The 25,708-nt window shown below is 40.6% G+C and overlaps 1 protein-coding gene across 3 annotated transcripts in view; it reads left to right on the top strand.

Annotated features, from left to right (window-relative positions):
• LOC119651502 (homeobox protein homothorax) overlaps positions 1-25,708 on the top strand; it is a 440,180-nt gene that overhangs the window by 323,718 nt on the left and 90,754 nt on the right. For all 3 annotated transcript variants that reach the window (XM_038055121.1, XM_038055120.1, XM_038055123.1), the window contains one exon: positions 16,791-16,886. In XM_038055121.1, the coding sequence (XP_037911049.1) occupies positions 16,791-16,886 (96 nt within the window). The remainder of the gene's footprint in view (positions 1-16,790; positions 16,887-25,708) is intronic.

Raw genomic sequence — 25,708 nt, 5'->3', positions numbered from 1 at the left:
GGTCGACGCAGCAACAGCGACCATAAACCGGAGGTAGATTAATTCCCTAATTAGTAATCGGAACAGAGAGTTGTGGCATGGGGCAGAGTACGAGGCTGTCGCCGCCGGTTTACATGGAAACATTTTTTCAATCAACCAAAGTTGCCGGTGACCATGTTGTCTCTCGATGCCGCGATGTCTCACCGCCGTGGTTAATGGTTTCGCTCCGTAGAAAATGCTGAAAACTCAACTTTTTCACTGCTTCCCATTTAGCCTTGTGGGGAACCGAACTTGATGGTCAACATAACTTCTTCCGAAACTTGATTAATTTGGATTAATAATCTAGAGCTGGGCGGCAAGTTTAACAGCCGAAAATATGGAATCTGCTGCGGAGCGACTCGCCAGCCGAGCAATTTTCGGTTGCAATCTGGTGTACCGCCGCCATATTGTGCAGCGTTGCAATAATTTCCTGCACATATAACCTAAAAAGTCGCGTTCGCTGGCAAAATGAAAAACGATAAGAATGGGAGAAACGAAAACATTAAAGTTCAAAACTTTCCCGTCATACAGCCGTCACCAAGGAAAATTGCAATGCAAGCAGGAGCGGCGGTCGTCGACAAGTGCATGTGGGGCAGTCTGCTACCTCCTCCGCAAAGTGAATTCCATCCGTGGGCCCCGCGCTCCGAACGGCCACCCCGCACCCGCGTGCACCCCAACGCCAAAGTGCAGCCTTTGTCAATGAAAACGAGAAATATTTGTACGAAACACGACGCCTGTGACGTTGTGTCATGGAGGCAGACCGACGACCGCGCGTTTTTTACATTGTTGTTGGTTTTCGGTGGTGCGCGGTGTTTCCATTGTCGTCTGCCTCACCAGCGGGCGGGGAGCCCGGGGCGAGCGTCACAGCAGGTTGGGTCTTAAATCAAACCCTCCTTCTTGACGTTGATGATTTTCATTTTTGCAATCGACTTGGTCACGCACACAAGCACGCGGACCAAGTTCTGCCAGAGCCACCCAAAAGCTCCCTAACCAGAGCCACTACTCCTCCTAAAGCGCAAGCAGCTCGTGGTGTCGTGGGCGCGTACGAAGCCACCCAAAGCCACACACACAGCCACATCGCGTCATCTGTTCGAGGGAAGCTTCCAGTCTGATTCAATGCCTCATGCTCCAGTTATTCCGAGCGCACATCTTTGGTCTGTTGAACTTCGCCTCGTTGAGGGTGTATTTCTGCATCGCACGCTCGAATGAGGGAGAACCGTGTGCACCCACTCAGTGCGTTGACTGCTTAATGTCGCCCAACACATGCACATCCGTTCCAAGCACATCGAAGCTACACCGTGACGTCATCCCGGCGAGGGGAAATGCTCCGTGACGGGTTTTTGTTTTCAGCTCCGAACACCAGTAGACTCTTTGGCAGCACCGGCACTAGAAAGGCTGTTCGCCGTGTCTCGCGGTTGTTCCAGGCCGAGCAAGGGGCCATGGCGCGCTGTTTCTGGGTGGAGTCGCGAAGAAGCAGCGAACACGCTTTGTTTTGGCATGTTGCGTCCCAATCCCAGCGGAAATTAACGCGACCACGTTACAAATAAATTAAGCAAGGTCGTCCGTCCGTTGTCGCTGTCGTAAACACACATAAATAAAAATTTGAACGGTATCGAGAATGGGCGAGCTCTTGCGGCACAACACGTGCTCCACGATATTTTGGCGAAAATACACAAATTTTCGCTGTAGTTGGCCTGGAAGATAGTTTCGGGTGCACGGAGCCTGCTCGTTGGATGTCAGATGAGGCATTGGGAAAGTGCTGACGTGAAATTTGATTTATAGCGATATTAGCAATAATTGCGTTGGAAATTTTTAAGTAGGGAAATGGGAAAAATTCGCGGAATGATCGACATTGGGATGTGATGTATACGCGTGCAGTCGGAAAATCGATGATTTTCACTAAGCGGTTTATTGCTTTGATCCCTGGATTGGGTTGGAAACAGTCACCCAAGCTGGGCCACAGCACATAGTTTCATAATACGAGGATATGGAGATTTAGTGTTGGAGAATTCGAGAATTATTGCTTTTCGAAACATGGGCGGATTGATTGGAGGAAGGAAAGTACTTGATTTATTTAAAAGAATCTGAGAGTCGTCTGATTAACCAACATTTCGTAACATTTACAGATAACATCCCAACATTTTCTTCAATAAAGCGCTTTTAGTTTTTGGCGTCCAATGTGGGTCATGTTTAAGTATCAGCGTTTCTTAGGACTTGTAATGACCCCGGGGTGCTGTGATTGGCAGAAGGTCATTTCTGAATTAATTTTTGCCATCCACGGGGTCAGAGCTAGAACTCACATAATAGTGACGGTGCGAATCCACCCTCATCTAAGTACAGCTCCGTAGATGTACCGTCCTCAGTTGTTCTCTCACCCGTAGCTCAAGAAAGTGGGCGGTGTTGAGGGAATCACTATCACTATCAAATTGATTAATTCTGATAAATGGATAATGAGAGAATTGTTTGCAAGTTTTGCTTAAATTTGGATTTTCTCTATTTTGTGCCGTCTGTGAGTGCCCCTTTCCTCATAAGATTAAGACCCGGAATCGTGTTTAGCGTTTTTTTTTGTTTTTTTTTTTTTGGTTTGTTTGATACAGTTTCTTTGTAGAGTTCACTTAATGTTGTAGTCTCCAGAAAATGATTGATCTATTTAATTTCGCACTTTTTTTTTAAAAAACCAGATTAGGTTATTATGATCGACATTTTCTGGAGTATATTTAGCCGATACTAGTTGAATCTTTTTCGTCTTCTAAAAGATAGTTGCGCTAACCACATCCAGGCATTTTCGTGTTACTTTCGGGCCATTTGCTTCAGTTCCCTTCATAATTTCTCAAGCCTACACATCTTCCTTCGCTCTGCTTGACGTCTTTTTAGGGTGACCCAATCATTTACCAGTTTACGATAGTAGACTGCACTGATTCTGAGGTTTCTACTAGACCAAAATGGAGGTATAAATCGTCCATCTTGCGTTTTGTACCTTTGAAGGACACTGCAATCAAGCCGATCAAACTCTTCGGACTCACGTTTACTTCCAGTGCCTCGTTTAGTTTGTTTGAGGTTGCAACATTCCTGAATTCTTTGATCAGAACACTTCACGTTAGTTCCGTTCTTCGTCAACTCCACTCAAACGCCATCGTGGTAATCCTGCGCTATATTTTTCAGTCCACATCCTCTCCCGTTTGGTATCTATTCTTATCCGATAAGTGTGGCACTAGGTGCAAGTTAACATCTGTTTATTTGGATTCTTTAATTTTTGCCTTTATGAATCTCGCTCCTGGGTGTTCCATTATAGATAGTTATTTCCTGAAAGGCCTGTCCTCCGCAAATCGCCAGTCCGCTAGTTATAATAATAATAATAATAATCGTTGGCACAACAATCCATATTGGATCAGGGCCTTGAAGTGTGTTAGAGCACTTCATTCAAGACCGTAACGGTACACTACAGTATACTGTAGGAGGCAATGTGGTCAGCATTACGCTCGCCTGAGATTATTACCCTGATTTGACTCAGGTACACATTCGCAGCTGAGTCGACTGGTATCCGACGTTAAATCACCGCCGCCAGCGAGATTTGAACCGCGACCTTCCGTACGACAGCCTTATGATCTAACCACTCAGCTATCCGGACACGCTAGTTATGGTTTCATCAATATCCTTCTCGTGAATAGACTATGAAGGTAAAAACTCTTTCCCGCAAAAGCTAACACTTTCGAAACCGCGTTTTATTGTAATGAATCTTTTTGATTCAGCGCAGGTGATGAGTCCCATCATGTCAACATCAAGGAGAACGATTACATTCTACACTTTACCGTCACTAGCGGGACGCAAACTACAGCCACCAAGTATTCTGTCAGCCTCCTCATTCCGGTCGTGTTATTATGATCGAGAACACAAAGGAGGCTGCTTTACGTCTGTCACCCAAATAGTTCAGCACATCTCAGCAGTTTGAAGGATACCACACTGACTGCAACGCCTTCGTTACAGTTTAGCTATCCGAAAATGCACTCAAAGTATTTCCGACTTGTCGTAAGAGGCAACTAAAGCGATAAAAATTCGTGAACTAGCAACCTGCAAATTTTGCAAATTTATTACTAGCGAAGCGTGAAAGCGGACTATGATTGGTTTCTGAAATGTGTGCACGTTCCTGGAGAATAGTAGGAAGTATCTTCAGAATGCTCCATTTCTCTAACAACGGGAATTCCAGCGATATAAGTTGGACATTGTGAACCTAAGCGGAGTGAGATGATGGAACTCTCGAGAGTTGTGTTTTTATACTGAGGAAAGTTAAGTGGTAGCAAACAGGAATCCGGGGTCTAGTTGCTTCTGACGGCTACCGCAAGGCGCGCTATTTTCACCTGGGAGCCGGTTTCAGACAGATTTCTAACTGCGAGATTTCGGTCCAGGTTGAAGTTTATCACAATTGTATAATGCTGCTCACCAACGGAGACTTTCGATGTTGTGGAGAAGGATGCTTTTTACGAGCAATTAAACGCAGTTCAGGGGTGGCCGGAATGCCAAGGTGGTATCTGAAAACATCTTGCTCGAATATGTGATGGGGACACCGTGTCTTGGCCACCGTAACGGTAATGGTGGGAGGTGCGTGGATTTCTGCAACTGCCGTCGCCTCGTCATTGGTGGCACGTTGTCCGAGCACAGCGCCTCTCACAAGAGCAATTGCGTTTCAACTGATCGACGCAGTGTGAGCAATCAGATCGACCATCGTATATTTAGAATTTGTCTTCTGGATGTGCATATCAAAAGAGGCGCTGACATCAGCCTAAAAAGGGATCACCATCTGATAGTTGCTCACGTTCGCTTGCGTGTTGCATCCGCCACTTACCGCAGGGTTGGAGACCTGTGGTCCCCTAAGTTCAATATCGACCGCTTATATGTCCCAGCTGTCGCATGGCAGTGGGGTGACAGTGTTCTCCCATTATCTTGCTGATCGAACGGCAGATACAGTGACTAACCCACCTGAGAATATCGATGAGCATTAAGCCACTTTTAAAATGTTTTTTCTACGTGTGCCACACAATTCGTCGGCGACGACCCCAAGGGGGCTCGTAAGGTCTAGTTGACTGCAAAATCGTGAAAGCGGATCAATGAACGGAAGAGGTTGAAGGCACTACTGACCGGTACGAGTGATGGTGGAAGCGCTCTGGTTAAACTTCCTTGTCAAGTGGAACTCCGGGAAGTCCAGTTGTGTACGCCGTGACAAGAAAGAATTTACTATTGCGTTGATCAGGGAAGCGGAAGATCCCGCAGAACGCAATGATCTCAGAAGTATATATATTGCATCACGAAAGAGTTTGCATGTGGTCGCAAATCTTTCGATGGTCCTGTGAAGGACATCAACGGTCGACTTCTCGTTCACGATGATGGACAACTGGAGAGGCGGATAGAACACTTCACCATGGTTCATAACTTTATCTGATCCGGTGATGTTCCTCCTCTTGTGGATGAAATGGGAAGTTACCATAAAATGGAGATACGACTGGTGCTCCAAGCAGAAGAGAAATCATTTCGCCCATCAATGTACACAAACGGAATAAAGCCGTTGGGCTTGACGGTCTTTTCACAGAATTATTTATCGCTTTACCTGCAGTTACTGCTGATCTGCTGCTTCCATTCGTGCGGAAATCTTGGGGACCCACAACATTTCCCAGGGAGTGGAAGAAGAGGTTGATTGTCAATATGCCAAGAAGGGACCCGTTTTGAGTGTGACAATTAGAGGGGTATCTATGTGCTCCCTGCCGTCGCAAAAATAATAGCTAAAATAATCCTAGAATGCATAAAAGACTTTCTTGATTGACAGAGAGGAGGCTGGTTTCCGTTCGGAATCCTCCTACATTGACCACACTAACACCCTACGGATCATTTGGAACAGTGCGCGGGAGTTTATTTGGTGTGCTCTATGCAGGAAAGGCATTGCGGAGAAACTAATAGTTATTATCAGAGCAGCATATGATCGCGTAAAATGTTATGTGCTGCACCGAAGTAAAATCTCCGTGGATTTTAAGGTACAAGCGGAGTCCGTCATGTTTGCATCTTGTCACCGATATTTCTCAGTGTTTTCGATTACGTTCTTTATGTTGTCCTGGTCGGAGTGCCCTGGCTTAACATTATCTCAAACGAAGTACAGGCTTGGCACTCGTACGTGGCGTGATTGGAAGGCGGAAGTGGCAGTGGATGGGCCACACATTAAGGAGGGGCGACCATTGCACTGGTGGCTACGTTATGCAATAGAATTCAGTCTCCCAACATGGCACTGGGCGCAGAAGAGTAGAAGAGGAGTGCGAGCGTCTCGGTTAGTCGTGGAGGCAGCTGAAGAGCATTTCAGGTAACCGAAAACGATGACGCGTAGATGTGGTTAACGCACTATACCCCACGAAGGAGTGACTAACGGCGATATTGCTGATGGGATCATGCCCCAGCCATCCACAGACCTTCAGTATTGCCAGTACTCTAGTTTTGAATACACTTGCGAATCTAGGCGTTGGCCGTTCGGAATGTATAAAGTTACGTTGGTAATTTATCCTGGAAGCTAATACAATGATGTTACTCTGCGAATATCGGCGTATGACACTTGATCTCGTATGGGGGTCGTTTTGATTGACTGTACATCCTGCATCATGGAATTTTTGTGTCAGTATCCTATTGCTGTTTCCGTCGGTGGACTAGCAGTTTAACTATCCAGTCACCTATGTTTTCCACCACTTCGATTCCGGTTCTACAAATAGGAGTTGGTATCCCTTTCTTACAAGTGCATTTACTTTTTCATTTATGTGCCACTAGCCAACTTCAAAGTTACTTCGTTTTTAGACAGGGTCTCAAAGCTTTGTTGGCATTCCCACTCCAATTTGGATCTAGCTTGAGGTGCAACCGGTTTCAAGCCTGAGAGAATATGGATTTCTACACGTCTGGTTTTCCTTCATTGATTATCTCCGTCACATTTGCGCATCGCATACACTTTTGTCTGAAATACTGTGTTGAATTATTATCTGCCCTACCCCTTCATCTTTTGTTTTGATCCTTTTGTGGGATAGCCACCTTTCTAAGCATTCCAGAATGTCAGCATGTTACAAGGCTCGCCTCTCTCTTCATTATGTAGTCCGAGGGTGACAAAGGTATAGTACCAACAGCACACAGAGGGAAGAGATTTTTTGAAGCTGGGGTGGTTAATCTGTAGCTTCTCTGTGCTCTACCTTTGGCCACTATTATAGAGATCCACAGATAAACACGGGCTTATCATGACTTAATGCATCTAGTTTACTGTGTGTGGTTGAGTTATATTGATTTATAAGTAGTCATAATGTCCCTACCGCGCCTTTTAACTTAATCGTTGAGAGTTTCAAGTAACAGGCTTTTTCCCGAATTAACTGTCGTCAGGTTAATTCTTCAGAGGTAGTATCTATACTAGCCAGCCGCCAGGCGACTAATTTCAGAGCTCGCAGAAGTATTGCCAAATGGAACCTGTTATACGTTCATTAGCACCCTTTTACTAGATAGTAGTGACCTACAGCAAATGAGATCACTGACTATCCACCACGGCCACTAAGGCTGATATAATAGACGAGAAGCTGTCCTTAAAAGGGATCAGGCTCGTAGCTATTGAGGCATTATTACGTTTCCCTGTTAGTCAGCCATGACATAACATCTATGATACTGTTCATTCCTTGCTTTCTTTGCCCTATATTCCACTAAGAAGTGAACACTAAATATGGAGGACATGTAGCTTGTTCAGTTAATCTGACTCTTCCCAACCAGTCTTCTTGATGAACGCGTACATTTATATCAAACTCTTCGCAACGTACTAGACTTCCAAAAAGATGGATAAGACGATATGAAAATGGCTCATTCCAGTCGTTTAAGAGCCTCAGTAATAAAACAAAATTTTTTATTTTGTACTGCGTTTTATTCTTTGAAAGGGTTTCTTGCTCGCAGTTAAGACGATATTAGAGGCTCAGTTTTCGAGTAGTAGTTTGATTTCTTGATGCAAAACAAAGTGCCCTCCCGAATGGCTGCGGCAAACATATTAGTTAGGCGTTGAGGCCGCTATTCGGCTTTCTACATGGTCCTTTCTCTAAAGTTACCACTTTCTAGTAACATTACCAGAAACATACCTTCTTCGAGGACTTCCTGCGGAAACGTCTTCCTTTGTCGACTACTTCATCTTCGACTTGGAGGAAGAAGGCTTGTTTTTTTAATGTGGGCGTTCATTAACGCACCAACATCTGTTTAACTAGAATACACTGGATTGCGTTATGTCGTTAATCGAGCCTAACCCTGACCTCCAAAGTGTTGTCATGTTTTCAATATTGTCTACCGCTACGTCTAACTAAGCACAGGCTAGTGGTTGTCACCAAGCAGCTACAGCGTTACACTGTTCACAGACTGAAAAGTGTTAAGACTCGGATATTAGGCTATAATATGATTAGGAGAGACGAAGCAGCTATGGATGTAGATGCAGTTGATTTTCGCTTTTAGAAATGCAGCTCCATGAGAGAGCTTCTTGAGCTTCTTGAGAAACAATCATAAGTTCATCCTTTCCGTTCCAAGCAGTTTAAGCGATGATTTACGGTACTGTTATCCATACCACTCAAACCGAACGGTTCAACGAAGGTAGAGGAAATATTTTTCCACTAGCGACCTAACTTAGGTCCTTCTTATCTGTCGCGTTAGCGTTTCTGCCCTGGCTCCCCACATTGGAAAGGTGTCATGAAAAGGCGTGTATGTTTTATCGAGCTGGCAACCTGGCATTAAATATAGAAACAATATACGTCATGTATTCCACAGAGACTTAGGTTCTTATCAAAAAAAATTGCGAAATATCTTCCGAAAAATGTTTGGTCCCTACTGGTGGATGTACGATCCTAAAGTCAATGAAACTTATGAGCACTACACAATATTACGCTGTGATTAAAATAGTCGGCGAGCGGGTTACGTAATCGGCAAGAGTGGAGATGATCCAGCTCGCAAATAAGGGCAATTGCTGTGGTAGAAAAAGAAGACACCTTAGATGGAGCAATGTCATAGGCCCAGACGCCCAGGACAAGATATTTGAAGTTTGGATAGCGTCAATTGCGTCTACTGACGAAATTAGAAATAAAATAAAGTCATGAAAATTATTTCTGTACAGGATACTCACCCTCCACCTTGCAAAACAATATCAACATTGAAATATAGCATTAAAAACAAAATATTGAATTCGTGTGCCCTCCACTCCTTGAAAGCAACAAACCAAATATTTGTTTGATAAAAAGTTTTTACATGCTGTGTTTACTGGGTATGTTTTTTGAGAAGTGATGCAATTTCTCTGGCTCAGGATCATGTCAAACTTAAAATACGTAGATGCGGAGCAGTTTTGCAGGTTTTCATAAAACTAAGGCACAAGTTGAGAATATTCCATCTTTTGTATTTAAACAAACGTTGCATGTGTGGTATTTTAAGGACTAAACGAGAAATGTCTACTGAAAAATTACTCCAAATGCTGAATTGTTTCCCTAAAATAACTTTCACTCAACCAAGTAACCGTTTTGTAGCAACTTAATCCGCGATTTAGTATTCTTTCCTGTCTTGTTTCCTAGTTTCTAACAGGAAATTATTGCCATTCACACGAGCTTCAGAGAAATGGAAACTTTCTTCCAAAATAAGGCTGTAATACTCGAAATATGATTGCAAAGCAAGCATGCTCACGAATCCAAGAATTACGGTGACGACCAACTTATAATTGCCTTTTTAAAGTTTCAAATGAAGTGACTTACGTCCTCCTCCCTTATCTCCATCAAATTTGCTCATTTCACGAAGCATGGAACTAGAGTACAACAATTCTTTTATAACTTCCTAGAAAAAATACTTGGGAAAGCGCTTCCCATTCCTTTTTCTTCAAATTCAAATTCAAAATCCAATCCTCTGTGCAGATCAAAATGTATTTAGCCCTGCATTATATAATGTAATGTCATCCTCCTTTATAATATAGCAGAAAACAATATAATGACAATAGCAAAAACGAAAAAAAAATGAAAAGGAGTTATATGACATAATTCACAATATACTAAAGCTGGTCCATACAATTTTCCTAGGAAAGGGAAAAACAAAGGCAAGGACACAGGACTAGTCCTGGCTGCCCCAAAGGTGGAGTTTAGATTGGAAGCTTAGGGCAGATGGAAATAATAAAGCAAGCAAAAAAATAAACGTTATGAGAAAATAATCCCGGGTAGGGGAGAGCATTTTCCGACGTCTCCTTGAAATTTAGGACACCGAAAGATCCTTTTATTTTTGTCCAAAAAAGAGATTTTTCTGCCAAAGGTATGACGGTGTGGTGCAAGCGGCTCCAGTGGCAGAATAGGATAAGTGTTATATCGGTTGAACGGCGACGTGAGGGACAGTGCTCAACCGCTTGCTCGTCGACAACGTCAGCAACGGGCACATTCGGATCCAAATATAATAAGGCAACAGAGAAGATGAAGCGGCACAGAACACAAGAGGATATCCTGGAAAGGTAGAAAAACAATAAATTTTGATATCTGAGTTGGAATTACATTCTGTTCACTCGACGCTTTATTTTCCATTTTGTCCTTTTGTCTTGATGTTGTTTTTCGTATGCCATTTTGAATTGTTATTGCTTGCGATACACCAACGGAAAATGTATGGAAAGGAAGATGGGGGAGAGAGATAGAACACAGGAAGGACAAAACTCCGATCCTGATTCAGCTCAAAATGTCTTTGTTTGGATAGCAGTGAGCTCTTTTCACTTTCGTACTCTTCCCGCGCCAACTGTGACAAACGCACAAACAAATAAACGAGGTTACGTGTACAGGATAAAGTTTGTATTTTTCATAATTTTTTAGTTTTATTGAGCACCTTCTATTTGCTCAAAGAATTGACAATAGGTTAGCACTCGAAGAGTTTATGCTACCCTAATTTACTATATTGCCCTGAAGGATGCTGGGGCTTTTTCTAACTAATAATCCATTGCTATCTTTGCTTATTAAAAAACTGTAAATATTCTGACCTCTAGTTGAAAGATTGATTTCGTGAAACTCATATAGGCTCATCTTTTTTAAGCGAAAAGACAGAGGCGGGAAGGATTCCAACCCGACTTCGCAGTTAATAATGCCAATGAAGGCGGGATGTGGTCCTAGCAAAAACTAATTCATGAAGACACGGTAGAGTAATAATAATCACAAGAAACGATAGTCTAAGGACATACAGGACGGGACGTTCCGCCGCGCGGTGAAGTTGACGACAAGCATTCAAAAGGCATGGCTTGCAAAAATAACGAAAACAATATACGCCCCTGCATTGTTCGCGGCAATAGTGAAAAGCAAGTGAAAGAAGGTTCATGTGAGGGATCGCGGCGTGAAAAGGACTCCTTCTTTTCATGCTCGTTTATTTTTTATGCATATACGCGGGACGATGAAACACAAAAGCAATGACATGAAATTGCATTTTTTATGAATTCTTATTACCTTTATGGCGCATTAAATATTAACTTGTGTCCCATGAAACACTGCCAATTGGTGGCAGGAACGTTATAGGGACGACAATGACAACAACGACGACTAAAAGAATGACTCGATTTTCGGAATGGAAAAGTAAAGTTAGTGACGGAGCGAAAGGAACCTTTGTTTCCTTCTCTTTTTCCCTGCGGAAAATTGTTGGTTGGATAATGGAGGGACAACAGTGATAGCGATGGCGGTGGTGGTATCAGGTCGGCTATAGTAGGTATGATGTAAATGTGAAAAGTTTTAACGAACTTTAACGATTTTAAAGCAATTCCAGGGATCATTTCTCAGATTAAATCGCATAGAATATTATGGTTGTTGACTTTTCGAGTCAATTTAAGTTTACTATGGCATTGCTTATTCTCGAGATGAATTGCCGCAGATAATCTAAAGAGGTATAGATAGGTGTTTAAGAAGAAAGATAGTAGGTAATTCTAAGAATCTAACTAGGCCGTTAGTCGAATGACTTTTCGATCATTTTCGTTCAAGAGGGATGATAGTTACGGCGAAAATTTAAACCAGATAATGCCCGTTTTAAAGATATTTCAGATTCCGAGTAGCCTTGAAAGCAATAACACGGCCGGAATTCAAAGCCTTTTTATTCGAATAGCATGGGATCAAATTAAAGTAATTGTTTTTTTTTCTATTTTTCTATTCGTTTGCACTTTTATTCAAATTCTGATATACAGATATTTCCAAATCGTCGGTCTTGTAGCCCTGACGAAGGGAACATGTTATAAAATATTATAACAAGATACTGCTGTAATATTTGTCTAATGGAGAGATGTTTTCCAGCTCTTTTTGATGCAGTTTTCCAGAATAAAAAACCTTGTGAAGCTAGTAAAAACGCCAACTTTTCAGAATAGGCCCCACTTTACTGAATATTTGCCACATCAGCGTTAAAATTCGAAAAGATGTCATTAATAAATTGGTCCAATTGAAATGACCCTGGAAACAACAATCTTACACGTGATTGAAATATGTATAGCTTCAGGACCAGGTTCGGCTAACAGCGATTAACGATGGAAGGCTTAATAGTGAGTAAAGACTAGACTAAGCTAATTGGCCAACGATTAATTCAAGTGAATCGTTAATCGCAATTAAGCAACTTGATATATTAATTTTCAATCATTAATGGCAACAAATCATTAGCCGCACTTTTCGTTTCAGTTATCAGTTGGTGCTCAGAATCCTCTTTACATTGCATTTCTGGATCTAGAGAAAGCGTTTGACCGTGTGCCACACGAATCCATCTGATATGCTTTACGACAACACTTAGTGCCAGAAGAGTTCGTGTGCTGGGTTCAATTGCTCTACCACGATCTGAAAAGTAAAGTTCGAAGTATGGCGGGTGTATCAAAACCGCTTCGTGTCTCTGTTGGTGTTCATCAAGGAAGCGCCCTCTCACCACTCCTCTTTGTTCTTGTTATGGACACCGTCACACGGGATATCCAACGTCCGGCGCCCTACTTACTGCTTTATGCAGATGATGTTTTTCTAGCATCTGATGATCTCGAGCCACTTGTTCAAAAATGGAATGATCGCCTCATGCAACACGATCTCAGATTAAATCTAAACAAAACTGAATTTTTGACGACCGATCCCCATGAAACAGGCACAATCACTGTCAGCGGCAGTGGTCTGCCCAGAACTGAGCGATTTAAATACCTCGGGTCAACGCTATCAGCCAGTGGAGAACTGCGTTATGAAATTGCTTCACGCATTAACGCAACCTGGATGAAATCGCGTTCCACAACTGGTATTCTTTGTCCTGTCCTGTCGCTCTCTATGGTTCTGAGTGTTGGTCAACCATAAAAGACAATGAACAACGTCTTGCGGTAATGGAGACGAAGATGTTGCGTTGGACTAGTGGCGTCACACGTTTTGATCACATCCGAAATGAGGATACCCGCGATCGTTATGGGGTTGCACCGATCGTGGAAAAGTTGCGAGAGACGTCTTTGATGGTACGGTCACGCAATTCATGCTCACGCAAATTCACTTGCAAAGATTGGTCTGAACATCGAAGTCGATGGTAAACGACCAAAAGGCAAACAACGGTGGCTGGATATGCTGGATGGGGATTTAAAAGCCTCAAGGTTGCACCCAGATCAGGCATTCGATAGAGCCGAACGGGAAAAAGGCTGAAGAAGAAGAAGAATTCATTAAAAATAAACTGCTGTCTTATTGAATTATATGCCAAAGAATTTCTCTCCTAAAATATGAACAAAAAATGACGGTGATTATTGAAAGATATGATGAACAAAAAGCAAATATGGAACTACGCAGTGAAATATAAATATAAAAGATATGGAATGAATCGGTCCAAACAATTTAAAAAATATCAAATAGAGTGGCCTAAAATTGCAAATGTAGGTATCTCAACAACAAGATCAAGTTGAGACTGTTCTGTGCTAGTGTATGTGTGTTTCTATATAGGAGTGCGCACATGGAAAGTGAACTCCACTGTTACTCAAAAGCTCCAAGCATCCGTCAACACCTGTCTGCGTCATATCATCAGAGTACGTTGGCCTGATACTATTGCGAACGAAAAACTTCACCGGCGCTCAGATCTGGCACCCGTAAGCATTGTGCTCGGAAGGCGGAGGTGGCTGCGGACAGGCTACGCATTAAGCAGGGTCAACAATTACATTGCTGGCTACGCTATGCAGTGGAATCCACTCTCCCAAGGCGGCCAACGAGTGGGTCGCCCAAGGGCGCTTGGCGGAGAACAGCAAAGAAGGAGCGCAGAGATCTCGGGAAATCGTGGGAGGAGCTAAAGGGCAATTTAGCTAACCTCAGTGGCGGCGTATAGGTGTGATTGATATACTGTACCTCACCAAGGGGTAATTGGTGACCATATTGTATACAAAAAAGTAAAGCGCTGCTGGAACGGTTTACATACTTTTATTAGGTCGACATTTTTTACCGAAGTTATCCCCAAGTTAGGAAACAACAAACTGAAGAGTCCCCAGCGGTAGAATATTCTTCTGTGTGTGTTTTTGTTCGTGCACTGGAAAATTCTTTTTGAGGATCAATACTAAATTATGTCAAGCATCGGCCTAATCCTATCATTTCACTGATATTTTGCCGCACTCAGCAATGAACCCTACTAGCCTGGACTAAAATCAATCAACCCGCATAGAATGCTGATGTCAAGATTGAAAGGCTGATATCCTACTCCCTTAACCATCGCGCCGTCAATGAAGTTTAGAAGGTAATATTACGGCAATGTGTCAACCTTCTGGAAACTTTTTTCTTAGACTTAGTGGCTAACTTAGTCAACGCGACTCACTCGTCTTTCTCTATTGTATTGCAATGATGTGACTACTGGTGGAAATGTTGCACTCTTGTTGCATCATAGATGACCAATTTGTAGCTGCTACTATCCTTGAATTTATTTCCTTTATATGATCACCATTCTAGACTTCTTCATTTAACGATGCAGAATACCACCTTCTAAATAAAAGCAGAGTGAGGTGTTTTTGTTGACTTTGATGGCCACGTGATATTTTCGACTTGGCTTAGGTTCTCATATTTATCGGGTATGACTTATTTTGACGATACCGTTCTGTGCATTTATTTCTAATTGAATGTTATTTTGTTCCGAATATAAAACAAATTCTCTCAAATATCTAAAAAAAATATGAACGACACAAATTACTTTAGCTTTTAAAATGAATTTTTACATTTCTTTCGTCGACTCCAATGCACCTCCCGATATGACGTCGTTAGGAGTCGATAAAGTAGTTGGTCATTTCCTGCAGAAGCTCCTCAAACTTCTATTGAATCCTCAATTGGAGATAATTTTGGTCGGTTGCTTGAGGGCGGTAAATTTGGCCCTTGATCCACCTCTACGAAAGCAAAATTATACGCTCGGTAACCATTCGTCGTCCCTTACTTACGCAAATCATTGGTAGACAATGTCCAGATGAGATGAGACCGTTATATTGTTGTAGCCAGGTTGACAATCTCTTCATGTCGAATCGTAGCCTCCGATAATAGTTTGTAGGAATGCCGCTGACTAGGACGCTACTATTCAAAATATTCCAGTGCTTGGAAACACATGAATACCGTCTGCAATGGCATATCTTAAGAATAAAATGGCTTTTCAGAAGATTTGACAAAAGTCTAGTCGTAGTCGTTACACTGCATGTAACATACCTTAGCTCCTGAATATAGAGGAAGCATTCAAAAACATCAGTACGAAAGCCATCAAGAAGGCTCTTATCCAAATTCAAACTGGGATAATCCAATCTGAGTTGGGATGCTGTCACTTGATCCGAATTGTGAGCAGAAGGACCCCCGAGGGTGGCGTCATACCTTCTGTGCTCTGGATCGAGATGGATGAAACTCTGCGGATACTGGAAAGGGGGGGGGGGGCAGGTTAACATGGTGACGTATGCCGACAATTTGGTGATATTGGTATCAGAGATGTTTCTCTAGGTGAAACTAAAGAGGGCATTCTGGGAAAGGTGTGCCTGTGGGCCGCAACCAACAAAAATGGAGCTGATGTTACATAATATCAATACAGGGTATCTGAATTTAAGATCCCGCAGCTAAATTAGCAAATTAGCAGATTGTGTATTTTCCTTCAATGAACAGTTAATTATCTATCTAAGAGCTAAGAAGTCCTGTATCGTCTACGCCTGCAAAAGGACTTTCGTAAAGAAATGAGGTTAGGGTGGTGTTTAGGATGTAGTCGACGTAGGCAAAAAGGATTTCGTAAGGAAGTGAGGTCGAGGATGGTTCTTTGGATATACGTAGCTGTCGTTTGTTCTACCCTAACGTAGGATCATATTATGTGGTGGAAGGCACTAAGCAAGTCAAGCTCAATTTGATTCAAAGAGCTCTATGCGCCAGTTCTAGCAGGGTTTTGCAGTTTAATGGAGACCCTTAATGTACTCCTATACCTCCACTCTTTCAACCTTAATGTACAATACTGTGCAGTCCGGGCATTAGACATCAAAGCCCTTTGTAGTATTTCGCGAACACTGAGTATTTTCAACGGATTACGCCCGCTGGATTCTACTCTTCTTACCCACTCTCTAACTGTCACGATCTGTCACGGAGGTTGTGGTGCCAAAATGGCCTATCGCAGCTTTAATTGAGCTCCGTGAAGCCAAAGGATGGATAACACTAACTGTTTTTTTTTCTGGTCCATTTTTAACTCGATTTAAATGGTATAGCTATTGTGAAAAGTTGAATTTATGTTTTTTTTTCGTTTTCCTACAATAACTAAAACATATCCGTTCACATTTTCAGGTCGATGGTGTCGAAGAGAATGGTCATCGCCTGCAGACGCTAGAAATGCTGATGCATCAAGGCGGTTATATTCCTCAGTCTTCCTAGGTAGTCCCGGTAAGTTTTCCATCTACTACTCTAAATATTAGTTACGAAAAACCAAGGAAGAACACATTATTTCCTAGAAGAACAAAAGTAAACGGAAAGTTGGTTATATACGATCATTTGTTTTATTTGGTATCAATTATTCACGATGTTCTAACCAACTGGGCTAGGTATGGGAAAAAATGTCTGGGAATTGTTGTCTTTTCTAAGAATTTGTCTTTAGTCTGTGATGTAATTTCGGTCAGGATTTGATCGAGAAGGTTAGTCTCCGAACTGGTGATGTTCTCCTACCATATTTTGCCAGCAATTCATTTTCAGACGGTTCTTTCAAGATCAAATTAAATTCAGAATTTAAGGAGAGGAGATAGTAAACATGCAAGATAATACTGTCTTGATGCTAACTAAAGTAAGCACCACAAGATTTTTAGCCTTCGATAGAATATCACGTCGAGATTTGGCCTTTAAATTTTTGAATACTTACAAAAACATATTGGATGCAAATACAAAGCCACAACGTGGAAAAAGAATCCGATCAAGCCTCGATATGCAAATTTCGACAAAAACCACGGGATATATGCCAAAGTTAGTTAATACAGATTGGAGGTTCGCTTTGGGTTTCCTTTGATTTTCGTTTGATTATACGTTTCAGGCTTTTTGCTTTGTCCCAAAAATGATGGAGATTTTTTCTCCACTACTATACTACGAGTACAAATCAGAAAAATACCAATTTGGTTGCGCTGCGCAGTGAATGTTTAGGCACGACCAGTTTTTTCAAGCTTTTTTTGTACAACTGAAAGAATCTTTTTTTGCTGACCGAAAAATCTAAATCGGCTGATCACAGGTTGAAGTTATCCATCCAAAGGTATACCGTACACAATATACAGTCCAGTCTGGGTGTATGAGAGGTTTGTGATTTCGCAGTTGGTGCGATATGTCCAAAAAGCCCAGGGGTTTCGAATCGGTTGGAGCGATTTATCTTGTCCACTTGGTTGACGGGGTAATTAATTGATTTGCTTGAAAGATACTTTTCGGAATTAATTTTTAGCCTTTATCAGTAGACGTTGATCAATTTGAAATGATTGCTTTTTTACAAATATTTTTCAATCTTGTCGTAGTGGAGATTAGGTTTTGGTAATGCGAATACAGTTTCTATGATTGCAGTGAAATATTTGGGAAAAGAAGGGAAAAGTATACACAAATATCTCAAATTTCCTGTTACCAAAAATCTGACAGGATCTTCAGTTTAACTTAGGAAAGAATAAAGAATGGATAGTTGCTTCTCAGTATCTTTTCGGATAGATTGCGGTACGTTCCATTCAGTTGGTGATCTATAACAGGCGATGAACGGATTTGAACCGTACTGCCAATGATTTGAGCACGAATTCTTATTAGTCAATTATTTACTATCATTTCATTCGGCTTTAATGGTTAATCTTTTCAATGCTGGACTTTTTCTAGACAGATAGCTGGAAAATAGTTATTTATTATAAAGCCCTGTAAAGGAAAGTAAAAGGCTTAACTCGCTAAACCTTGTAAACAGTGAAACACAAAAAAGAAGTATGCACGCAATATTTGACTAACTCCCAATTCCATGCTTTGTACATACCTACCTGAAACAAAGATGAAAAACTAAGGAGATACAGTTAAAAACTAATATGCTTGTTGATTGCGGCCACATATCTACACGGGGTTACGTTTACAATCCGATGAATAATTCGTGTGGAGATATAATTGAAAGGAACATTTAAACAAACAGTCATAATGACACAATGACGAAGGTTTTTGAGCTTTTGAAGCAATCAATTTTCCGACTATAGAAATGACTAAAGGAAAAAATGGAAAGAGCGAGGTTAGTTGGTTTGATTGATAACTGGTCTTGGAGTGTCTAATTCCTAGTGTACAGTATTTCAATTAGGCAAGAAACATATGTAGTAATTTGAGATTTTTTCAAACACGATCTTCAATATCAAGTTTTTATGTTCTATTGCGGCGCCATGTGATTTTTCGAATACGCGATACGTGCCTTTTGCGTTTAGTGACCACTTCTTGGAGTCTGAACTTTGAACTATTGCCTTATCCTTGCAGCACTTCATGAAGGCAGCCAGTTTATGGTCGTGCGGGTTTCGGGATGGCTCACCTATGGTTTTAGGAATTATTGATGAAGAAAATCTGAGAAGAATTCATGCGTGAGAGAACATTACTTGACAGTGTGGGAATATAATGGTTTCTAGATGGTTAGTTATCTGGAACACACTGAATATTTGGGAACAACCGGTGGTTACTCAAGTTATTCATCATATTCAAATTCTATGTACCTGCTAGAACCACTGCACGTTGAAATGGTATTCTTTGATGACCATGTAATAAATTGCAACTACAACTTCCGAATAAAAAATCCCATTAGCTTCATGCTTTTATGGTTTAAGGCAATTCTATGAATAGCAGTGAACAACCGAACTTATATAACAACACAAAAAAGATCATATCCTTTCAATTCTCTCATGCTATCAGGCGATGCTTCCTTACCCATCATAAATTTTCTCCGAAAACTCCATCGCTCCCATAAAGAACCTTATTCAAAAGCATCATTCGGTACGACGACGGAACACTGCATCCTCTAGGATAGATAGAAATAGAGAGGAACCTCGAATATCGTTCGACGATAGTATGGCATGGCATACATCACACATCTTATTCACCAAACATACATATATTTTCTGCGTCCAAGTGCAAATGAGTATGCATCATAGTTTCGTCTATATTATTGTGTGGTGGATTTTGAAATTGCAATGGCGGCAGTGGAGAAGCTCTTGGCTTTTTAAAATTGTGATGCTGCCGTTGGTGCATTCTATGATGGGTTTATATATGACTATGTGCAAGTGTGAAGATGGGTACAGGTCGTTCTGTAAAAAGAACGTAAGAGGCATATTAATAGGTACTTTTCCTCCATAATAATAATAAAGATCATTTTCATTTTTGAATCATTGGAGATTGAAAGACTCCGACCTTTTGTCTATCATATAAATTATAGATATCTTACCAAAGGACCCTAACGTATTTATACATCTTATCAAATGTTATAAAAGTACATTCTTAGCTCAGCTTTCACAATTATACAAGTAGGTGGCTGTCAGCGATAACAACTGGTATTTCGATAATATGCATCCCACTACTGATACTGATAAATCATTCGGGCGATCAGTGCTACTCTTTTTTTAGAGATCATAGTCAAGGTTGAACTCTTCTTGTAATACATCCTGTCTAGGGAAAAATGGTGCTACCTTTTCGCTGAGAGGAAGATTGCGCTCGGGAATGTATCAGAGCCATTTCTATGGCATGGAGTATAGTAGTCATTGCGGATGATGATGTTGATGAGTATGAAGGGCAAAAGAAAATGGTTTCAATCCAATAGCTCTCCAGTGGATGCAAGACTTGGTGTTGCTACCACACAACGCTCCATGTCTATATGTATGGATAAATATACGACATTCCGTTTTCTTTTTCGTCCTGCTATTCACATACGAGATGGAAGGGTGGAGTAAATATTCATTTCGCACTCCATATATACATATGTGTATGCACATATAATTAGAATTTCCTATGGATGCAATCTTTCATATATGAAGCTGCCACAAAAGCAACGAATGTTGGCTGCTATGAACAGAGATGTGATGGTGAAGAGGAGCTTGAGTATGAATTGGATGCACATGACGACGACGGTCGGGCCTTCATCGTCAAAAGATGAGAAGATGAGGAGTGCACCAACGGCAGCAACACCACCGACACTAGCAGAAAAAGCAAGAAGAACTTTGGAGGATGGATCGGTTTTTGGCTAGAGAGATAGACGCTGCAGAATGATTTAGTTGGTTGCAGGCGAAAATCATATCTTTGTAGAGGGAATTGTTAGATGTAGCACTGCGGAACTGCACAACACATCCCAATCATAACATCCATCTATCCTCTTTCTGCCTAATGCTCTTTGTATGAACTTTTGCATATATTCCATGTATAGCGATTCGATAAATACAAAAGCAACAACAATAGTAAAGGAAAATCGTCATCACATCCAATGCATCTCCGTATATAATACAAAAAAGGCCAGAGAAAAATATGATGATTGTCCTGGATGGTTTGTTGTGATTCATCTACGGTGTGCATCTATGGGTAGAATATGATGCATTTAAATAGGGAAATTAGGTCAAACACATCAATTTAAAAAAATTATGCAGCCCTTTTCAAAATAATCGCAAATACCTTCGTAAGGATTATCATTTAGACTTCTGTGAAGGCCTTTGTGATTATTTATTCTACTGTGTTTCATTTTAGTTGAAGGAACGGTTTAGAAACTGATATTTTTGAAGACTGGCGGAATGGATTCGATCGCGGTCAATGGTAAAAAAAAATTCTTGCCTCCTTCATAAGAAAATCATTCTCTTAAATAGAATTTTTGTAAAAACCGAATCATCTCGCTAAATATAACAACCTAATTTGATGCATGTTGGCGTCTCCTATGTACGAGGCTCATTTGTAGAGTAAGGTTCCAAATGGTTTTAAAAGTAGCAATATTTATTTTATTAGGATTTTCCTTTATTTTCAAACTTGAAACTTATGCTATTTATCCACATAATTGGTGTTTCTATACAATCACTTTTGCCGCCAATGCTTTGAGCAATCTTCCTTGGCAATATACTTAATATTTAGTTGCATCTCGCCTAAGTGTTGTTTCATTTTCGGGAATATGTGGTCACCACTTGGGGCTAGGCCACCACGAAATCCATCAGAAGTTCCCGCATTTGGGCAGAGCGGTGTAGCGTTCTCATCTCGTATCACGCTTTTGGACAGTCTTCCTCTCCGTGGGCTTTGAATCACTCTTCTGGGTTTTCTTAGTGTGTCATAGGTTCTGAGCTTGTAAGCGTTTCAGAAGGAATAAAGTTTGCTAACAACAGCCCTTTCCTAGCTCAAAAAACAGTTGATTTGACTTCGCTAGTAGAGTGAGTATGTTTGAACTTCGGCGAAGTTAAATGCCGCCATTCGAGTGATTATTTTTAAGTTACAGAGGTGGAATGATATGCTCACGTTTCGTCGGCCATAACCATTGGATTCAACAACTCCTCTTTGCTTCTTGCACATTGTTGCAAAAACTAATGGGCACATTCGACACATTTTTGCTTTTTTTATGCGAGAATTCATGGTACCCGTCGCGTAAAGAACTTGTGAAAGGTAAGTTTCTCGGTCAAGATCATGTGGTTGGATCCTCTTATGCTCTCGATCTTGTCAGCAATGTCATCTGAAACTACGGGCGTTCCGCTCCGCTTTTCTTCGTGACCTTCATTGAATTATTTATACCATCTACGCACATGTTGAACAGCTATGCGTTGTTGTTTCAGAAACTTTGACCAACTGACAATGACTCTGTGGGTGAAAATCGTATTGAAAATAAGTCGGGAAACCAAAAGCTAGACGCTTTGGGTATGAAGTGATTTTGTGTATTGCTTATATAAAAGTATTTTATAATAATAATATAGTGCGGTTTGCACAACTGTTGCAAAATCATGCCTTATATTATTGGTTATATTACCATGATACTTGGATGAATTTTAGGGGCCTTTGCAGTCAATTACTAAAAATTGGAGTTTTATACTATTATTAACTTTATTTGAAGAGATATCTGTATGGAGAGTATGTCGGGACCTAGCAAGTTATAATGATTTCTTTCAGGCTTTTCAGTTGAGTAGGTTCTGAAAAGGAGTCAGGGAAAGACATGGTCATTTTTCAACCCTCGTCCTCCCCCATTTGCGTTAAGTATCCAAACTAAGACCAGTTGTAAGTACTAATGAAGACATTTCATATGATACCTCACATGACTATATTCGGGTCACAGTTCCCATCTTTCCACCAAATTTGGTGTGAATCGGGACAGCCGTTTCTGAGAAAAATGGGTGTGACAGACAGATAGGCAGAGAGAAAGAGAGGGGGCAGAGAGTTCGATCTTTTTTTACACGAAATGTTGGTTAATTGGAGGCGTCAGACGGGATTTAAACTCTTTGCTTTCTAAAGGAGAAAACATTTAAGAATTAAAATATTCGCAGCGAGTTATCTTGATTTAAGGAAAGAGACAACCATCCTTTTTCACCTTGATTGGTAATCTTTTTTATAAGACTTCACTTTGCATATTGTCTGAAAACCCATTCGATTCGCTACCGATTGGTATCAACTCAATAAGCGCTTAGGGTTTATTCTTATTTTGTATAGTGGCTGTAGAAAAACTATTTCGTAACTTAACCGTCAAACTTTTACACATATATGTAAAAGGGAGTGCAAATTTGTTTTTTCGCCGAATACACTCATGTTGGGTATAAAATAAAAGGCCTTGGTTAGTATTTTTCGAAGCCAGTCTTAGCTTTGATATTTATTGTGAACGCGGGGGTGCGGAGGGAGGAAAGTGCCGATTTCTTCAACGGATTTCTCAGAAACTATCCAGCAGAAAAATCTGAAAAAACATGAAGCTGCCTTTATACGGTGTCCAGGCCTCAAAAGGCTTTCCATATCGATATCTTCCCAAATTAAGTTAATATTAGTATATTATTATCCTTTAGGGAAATTGACTAGAAACCCCTCTTAAGTTTACCCTTATATAAGTAAGTATGTAGTAATGTAGACTGTAATTTGAGTCATGATACCCCCAAGTTTGATCGAAATCTTGATATTACTGATACAGTGCCGTATAAATTTACTGCAACTCGAAATACTTAATATCAAGCAGTTTGCCGTGCTAAATAAACATATACATTACGGGTTACGAACAAATGGGATAGTTCAGCATTCAAATATGCTTTTGGAAGAAACAAACAAAACCTAGAACTTTCATAATAATAATATAATGTTAATTTTCCAAGTAACTTCTATCACGTATTTTTTAGAGATTCTAAGTTCTTTTTGTTTCTTTCTTGCACATATTAAAGGGTCCATTTTGTATAATGGTGGTTGTGAGGCCGATGTGTCGAAACCGCGCCGTGCGCGCGTTATTGCTCTTTATTTTTGTCACGGAGTCCGTCAAACAGGAGATCGAACGTTTACAACTGAAGTTCCCTGTAATCCGCAGACCAACGCATGTCTCATATCCAAAATCTGTTACAGTTTTGTTCACCTTGCTGCTCTATGGTTCCGAATGATGGCCAGCTACCAAAGGCAATGACTTCCGCTTTACGGTAAAATCTTGAACAAATGTCGTAGTTGATGGGAAATGATGAAAAGTCGAACTAAAATAGAAATATATGGTGATTTGGGAACTTCTTGACTTCACTCGGACCAAGCCAACCGAGAATAACTTTGGATGTGATCTTAACGCGAGGAGAAATATGAATAACAACTTAGATGCTAATCAAATAGTTTTTTCTAACTTAAATTAAATTTCTAACTTAAGTTAAATTCTTTGTTTTAGGATGGTTCATTGTAAAGTATGTTGTACTACAACTAAATTGTACATATTTCTTGTATGAAGCACATGGAAATGTGAAATTAGATGACTACTCTAGTAGTTTGGGGTTTTTTGACAAATCTCTAGAAATATTTTGGAAGCATTCAGGAATATAGTGTAGTGAACCGTAGACAGCCATTACTGGCATTGTTACGCAAACCAAAGTACTCAATCATCCACTTTCTTTGCGAATTCATCATGAATCCATTTATCTCGCATAACATTGAAAGTTTCTTTATAATTTGAGTTCACTTTTAACTCTTCTGAAAAATCTTTTCTAAATTATCAAATTACATTTTAAGATCGGCTCAAGTGATCTGCGATACTTGCAATATCATCACGACTGCATCGATCCATGCAACATTCTCATCATCTTCATCATCATTATGATCAACTTCATTGTTATTGTTGCAATTGTTGGTGCCGGAGTTGTTGTTATTTTTGCTTTTGTTGATTTTCATACTTCGTCAATATTCCATAGTAGTACCGCATGCATCATGCAGAATTGTGCATTACATTGCACTGCATTCGATCGGAAAAATAACATTGATCGATTGAATGATCATCGGCATATATTCTTTGATAGTGTGCACGATCGATCGATTTGGACGATCGAAACGACCTCATATTGGCCGTGAACAGGATCACAAATTGTTCATTTGAAAATATGTATATATTCATGCTTACGAGTATGTATGTATAAATGGTATGATGTCAGAGAGGTAAGCGGCGTTGAGTCATATGGACAGACCACGGAAAGCTTGTAAAATGCAACACAGATACTAATTTAGATTTAAGTTCTGGGAAGACTAATAGTCACCTGGCTGGTTCGTTGATATGATGAATAATGACCATGTGCCAATTATGAGAGGGTCAGATTCATAAATGGTAAATCACCTGAGGTATTTTCCTATATTGCCAAGGGAAGGTGTGGCTTTTAAAATCGTTAAGTCTTATCCTTTTAGTAAGTTAAATAGTAATATGGAATACATGTCTCAGAACTCATAGGACATTTATAGATTATCTAAGTTTAATGTGACGCAAAAGAAGAAAATAATTGTACATGCAATCCTATTTTTCAGAATGGTAATTATATCCCCATACCACTGGAAATACTCTGTAGACATCAGCGCACTTCGTGTGATGATCAAGATCGACAGATAAAAAATAGATAGTCTTTATTTATTTTATCCTCACTGGAGGATGAGCAAAAAAGGTTCCTTACGATGTTTCTGCGATGTGCTATGAATGAGAGTCGGAGTAATGCAAAAAGGATGCTTACCTTTTTTTTCGATGATGTCATTCGTAATAGATTTAAAGGAAAAGTCGCCTCTTTCTATGTTTGTATTTTCAACTC

This window comes from Hermetia illucens, chromosome 3 (assembly GCF_905115235.1).
Source record: "Hermetia illucens chromosome 3, iHerIll2.2.curated.20191125, whole genome shotgun sequence".
Classification (NCBI taxonomy): Eukaryota; Metazoa; Arthropoda; class Insecta; order Diptera; family Stratiomyidae; genus Hermetia; species Hermetia illucens.
This window is presented reverse-complemented; position numbering and strand designations above follow the sequence as displayed.